The 5118-nt window shown below is 52.1% G+C and overlaps 1 protein-coding gene across 1 annotated transcript; it reads right to left on the reverse strand.

Moving 5' to 3' along the window:
• Window positions 1-1222: 1222 nt before the first annotated feature.
• Nkx1-2 (NK1 homeobox 2) lies at window positions 1223-4770 on the reverse strand. The gene is made up of 2 exons (XM_036167035.1): window positions 4557-4770; window positions 1223-3097 (listed from the first exon to the last, which is right to left on the reverse strand). Exons 1-2 carry the CDS (start codon window positions 4768-4770, stop codon window positions 2385-2387), a joined length of 927 nt encoding a protein of 308 aa, XP_036022928.1. The 3' UTR covers window positions 1223-2384.
• Window positions 4771-5118: the final 348 nt, after the last annotated feature.

A 5118-nucleotide genomic window follows, 5' to 3' on the forward strand; every position in this document is an offset into this window, starting at 1 on the left:
TCTCCTCAAATCTAACACATCCACAGGAATCCAGTCAGCTCTTCCACAGCCTTGGAGACACCGGTCATTTGACATTTGTTCCTGTATGGGAACCGGATAAATTAAGGTTGGTTTTTTGATAACCATGGGCTGTTCCTCTCTCTTTTCTGAATATCTCTATTACCCGTTTTAGTACGTATTTCTAAAGCTTGTAACTTAACAGTCAACATGGCAATATTTTCTCTAGTAATTTTTTCTAAGTTTTTGTATCTTGACACTCATATCAATCAACTTTTTTAGGGATAAAACTAGAATTATCAAAATGATAATTAACATTATGTCATTCCCAGCTAAGCTGATTACCCCTTCATTTAATTGTTCCATTTTTAAGCCATCCATTATGGAATCATACAGAGACCTAACTCCCTCCATTGTAATAGTGTTTTCCTTTTTTTTTTTTTTTAATGTGGGGGGAAAAAAACCCTCCTTTTAAAAAAAAAAGTAATTGCTCCCTTTAAGAATTCCCAATTTTCTCACCAAATTTGCTGACAATGACAGTGAAGTGAAACTTAGCATGTCTGAGCGGAGAACAGGGATGATGCACGGCCTGGCTGAGGACAACTGCCACTGACTGTGTGTCAGCAGCCTGAGGAGGGGCTCTGGGGAAAGCCACAACCCACAGGGAAAAGGAGCCAAAGAGCCAGCCACCTGAAAGGCAGGCATAGGAACGCTCGAAAGTAGCATATGTGACCTGCGGGAAGTGAAAGTACAGAGCTGCCTGAAGGCAGAGATGTCCAGTGGAGTTCGGAGCCCATGCGACTGTGGAGTTTGGGGCTTGTGGAGATTGCTATAGAGAGGCTGCAACAGGAAAACCCCAGACTTGCTCAGAGGGCCTGGAGAAGTAAGGGAAAGCCAGCCATCTAGGTGGGTGCTGACGGCTGCAAAGCCATGGGCAAGCAGCTATTTCATGAATTAGTGCCCCAAATGCTGGACGACAGATGATGCATAATTCTAATTAATCTTATCAATAAAAACCAGGAGTCAGATGTTGGGGTTAAAAACTTGAAAGATCAGAGAAGTAGGGGAGCAGCCACCAGTGACTTCCTACCTCTTCTGTTCCTCTGACCAAAAGGGCTGAGATCCTGTTTCAGCCCCACCTTACCACTTCCTGTCCCTCTCTCTACAGTCCTCCAAACCTCTGTGGTTAACTAGTGGCTAGCTCCGCCTCTGATTCCAAGCAAGCTTTATTTGTCAGAACACAAACAAAATATCACACAACACAAAGAAAGCAGCAATTAAAGCATATGTATCCTGGAGCCTATTCCCAACAAGGTTTTGGCCTTCACAGCTCTTTATATTTGGGAAGTATTTCTTTCCCAGCCTCTTACAACTTTTGCTTGTTCATCATCATGAGGAGGGGGAGAAAACTATTTAAAACAAGAATTGTCTCAGGTATTCTAAATGTTACATTGTGCTTCCAAAAAATGTAGTCAAATGCCTGACTGCAATGCCTGTGGGTGGAGCTTGCTCTGCTCCAACTTGTCAGTTCTGAAGTCCATGAAGGTGTAGGCTAGACAAAGGAGCATATCACAACAGCTCACACACAGACTTCACCATAGCCTATGGGTCATCACTCCCTTTACTGTCATTTTTATGCATTTAGGGCACTGATGTAGACTATCCAAGCTGCTCTCAAAACCTGTGAGGCAACGAAGTTGTGTCTTTTCGAGGTTAGTCTAGGCACAAAGCTGAACAACTTCCTGGTACATACATGTGGCATCTGCACACAGAAAATAAGGTAGTCTGTTAGCATCAGTTACTGGCTCAAGCCTGAATCTCATAAGAAGATCTAGAAATGCTGAGTTATGCATCTTGAAAACAGTGCTGCATCTGCTTTGGGTCCAACTTGCCCCAGCTCTGTTCAGGATTTGAGAGGAAGTACTGTGTTGAGACAATTCCACCACCAGGAAGGAAAGTTCTTCCTCTCGGAATGTACCGGAACCTTTAAATATTCAGTCTTTGGCGCTAGCAGCTGGTGCCCAGGGCATCTTGGCTCCCTCTGGTCTATCCTGGGAACCCTCATTAGCCTGGTATTGAATACCAAGACCCTTAAAAAAACAAAACAAAACAGAGCCCTGGAAGTGAATGAAAGTGAAGAGCAACGTCCAGAAGCTGGAAAATTTTAAGTCAGCTTGGTCTGGATACTTTCTGGACCCCTTAGTGGCCTGTATGGAGTCCAGCAGGTGGCTTCTCCTCGCCCTCTGGTGGCGTCACCAGCAGCTAGAGAGGAGGGGCACACAGACACCAGCACACCAGGAGGGGGCGGTCAGTGCCCCTCTGTGAAGCAGGGGTCCACACCAACATACTGGTCACTCGCGAATCCCAACTCGGCTGGAGTACCGGGTTTATAGGTGTGGGACATAGAAAGGGGTCAAGTAAGAGGGCCCAAGGAAAGGAGTAAAGGGACTCCCTGTGGCGGCTGTCGTCAGAGGGAAGGAGGACGAGGGAAAGAGGACGTTGGTCGCAGGATAGGTGGGGAAAGTCTGGAAGGGCAGAGCGCCCGGAACCGGTGGGCCAGGACTGCTCCCGGTGCCACTGCCACAGGCCCCCGCCACGGAGCCGGGTGTCCCAGGCTGCGGCGTATTACATCCTGCCTGCACGGTGCCGTCGGCCCCCGGGTTCTGCTTCTTCCACTTGGTCCTGCGGTTCTGGAACCAGATTTTGACCTGCGTCTCGGTGAGGCTGAGCGACAGCGCCAGGTTCAGGCGTTCGCACACCGACAGGTAGCGCGTGGCTCGGAACTTGTTCTCCAGGGCCACCAGCTGCTCGTAGGTGAAGGCGGTGCGCGCGCGCCGTGGCTTGGCACAGCTAGGCTCGGATCGCCGGCGCCGCGGCCGCGGAGAGCCGGGGGAGCCGGGGGACGCTGGGAGCCCGTCCACACCGCTCTCCCCTGCTCCCGCAGCCATCACCCGGGCCTCTGGAGATCCCTCGTGAACCCGGTGCCAGTGCTCCGGCCGCTCCGGCCGCTGCGCGCGCCTCTCATCCTCTGCTTCCTCCTCCTCTTCCGCTTCGGAACCTTCCAGGGGGGACGCGAGACCAGTGCCTCCGCCCGCGGCATCTGAGAGAGAAGGGCAGGGTGACTAGAAGCCTGTAACAACTCTACCCACCTGCATCCCCAAAGCTTCTAGTCCTCTCCTAGAACACTCAGCGGAATTTCCCCTTGATTCCAACTCCACTCTCCCCACTTTGTCCTCTTCCATCCCCAATGCGCACATCTTAGGGGGCAGATTGAGGAGTGCGGTGTCCTCTTGCCCTTTACAGATCTACCATTCAGTAGGCACCCAAAAAATACATGTTGGACGGCACCCCATATCAAGAAAGTATAGTGACTTTATCGAGCTGAGAAGAGAGGAGACTGGTATTACGATATGGGAATGTCAAGTGCGTTTACTATTGAATCTCCCCAGTCCCCAGAAGCCTATTTTGGTGTGCGACTCCTAGCAATTAAAAAAGAAGTTATTAAGTCCTCCTCCCCCCAAAAAGAGAAATTCCCCCTTTCCCATCTTCTCTCTCCGGCCGTGTTAATAGAGTTTCAGATTTGTCCGGGGCCTGATCGATAGATGTCATCTATTAAAGGTAAGTTTTAATCGAACAATATTAGGATCAGACAGGGAAAGGGGGTTTGAAGTCAGTACCTGCAAGCTGCGGGCAGGAGATATGCAGTCGCCAGTAATAGAATATCGATCAAGGAGTTAGGGGGAGGGGAAGGCAGCCCCACAGAGAGACCATCCAAACAATTAATCCAAGCCCACGGCCGGGCCCCAAGGCAGGCCACCAGAGGCTTCCGGGCCCCAGACAATCACTGCCGAACTTAGAAACGAGGAGCAGGGGGATGTGCTGCATACAGCCTATCCCAGGACCAGAGTCCCTACCTACACCTTCGGCTTCCTTCCAAGGAATCCCATGCCCGTGTCCCATTCGTCATGAATCTTTCTGTCTTAGGTCCTTCCATCCACAAACTTTCCTGACCCCTTCCTTTGGCGTCCACCAACTTCAGGGACAAAGTGGAATGGTCTAAAAGAGAAACTACCCAAAGCTTCCTGTCTGCCCACCCCCAGTCCCCTGTCAGGTCCCGGAAAGGTGAAGGCATGGGCTCTGCAGGTGTTTCCGAGTGGCTGAAAATAAGCACCTAATCCTGGCCTCGATGGCCTCAGCCATAAAATAGGAGTGGTGTTAATGATACTATATACTTGGAAGGCGTTTTCATAACCTTTATCCCAGCTCCTAGCCCAGGTTCTAGCACGTGGACAGAGTAATACATTTCCGTTAGATATGCGAGCCAGTCAGAGCTGTGGCGCTCATCCACTGAGCAGGTGTTCAGAAATGAGGCACATACCTGCCCTGGAATCACAGCCTCATCCCTGCCTCTTTCCTCTTCCAAGGAGCAGAGCTTCACTACGCACCTGCGTGGGTGCGCCTTCTCTCTAGCTCCCAGGCCACCAACAGCCTTTCATCAGACCTTGGCTGCTCCACACACACGGATACCATCTTAGATTGAAACCGCCTCGCATTCTTACCAGGGGTCTCCTGAGACCCTATCGTAGACTCGGGGCTGGCGTCCTCCCCTGCTTCCACCTCCGCTAAACTTTTCTTGGCTTCCGGGGCAGCTAGACGCACCGGCGGGAGCGCAGCTCGCGTAAATTTTTGTGGATCCAAGATGTCCAGGACAGAGAAAGAGATCTTGTGGTGAGAAGGGGCCGCCTTGGCCCCGCCATCCTGCCATGCCAACATGCCCGCCTCCCACGGACCGGAGGCTGGCCGCGCGGGGTCCGGGATGGGCGCACTAGGGCTTGCCTTAAGCTCTGTCTCGGTCACAGAGCTCCAGTCTCGAACTAGATTTTCCCCGCCAAGAGAAGCTGGAGAGGGTGGCAAGGAGGCGGGGCGGGAGGAGAGCAGCGGGGGGCTGCTTGCGGATTGGCACTTGCACTGGCCAGACCCCCGCCACGTGCAGGGCGAGTTCGCAGCTGCCTTGGGACTATCCCGCGCGGCGCGGTGGCAGCTGGCCTGGACCAGAGGGACCCTGGCTTGCCAATGCGCGTGCCCGATTCGAGGGGTCGCGGTCGCACGCTGCGCGAGCGT

Source organism: Onychomys torridus, chromosome 1, assembly GCF_903995425.1.
Source record: "Onychomys torridus chromosome 1, mOncTor1.1, whole genome shotgun sequence".
NCBI lineage: Eukaryota > Metazoa > Chordata > Mammalia > Rodentia > Cricetidae > Onychomys > Onychomys torridus.

Coding starts and splice junctions, on each gene's coding strand:
- Nkx1-2 (XM_036167035.1), bottom strand. CDS start 4,770: ATGTTGGCATGGCAGGATGGCGGGGCCAAGGCGGCCCCTTCTCACCAC. Junction 3,098..4,556: donor AGGGTCTCAGGAGACCCCTG/GTAAGAATGCGA, acceptor CTTCTCTCTCAG/ATGCCGCGGGCGGAGGCACT.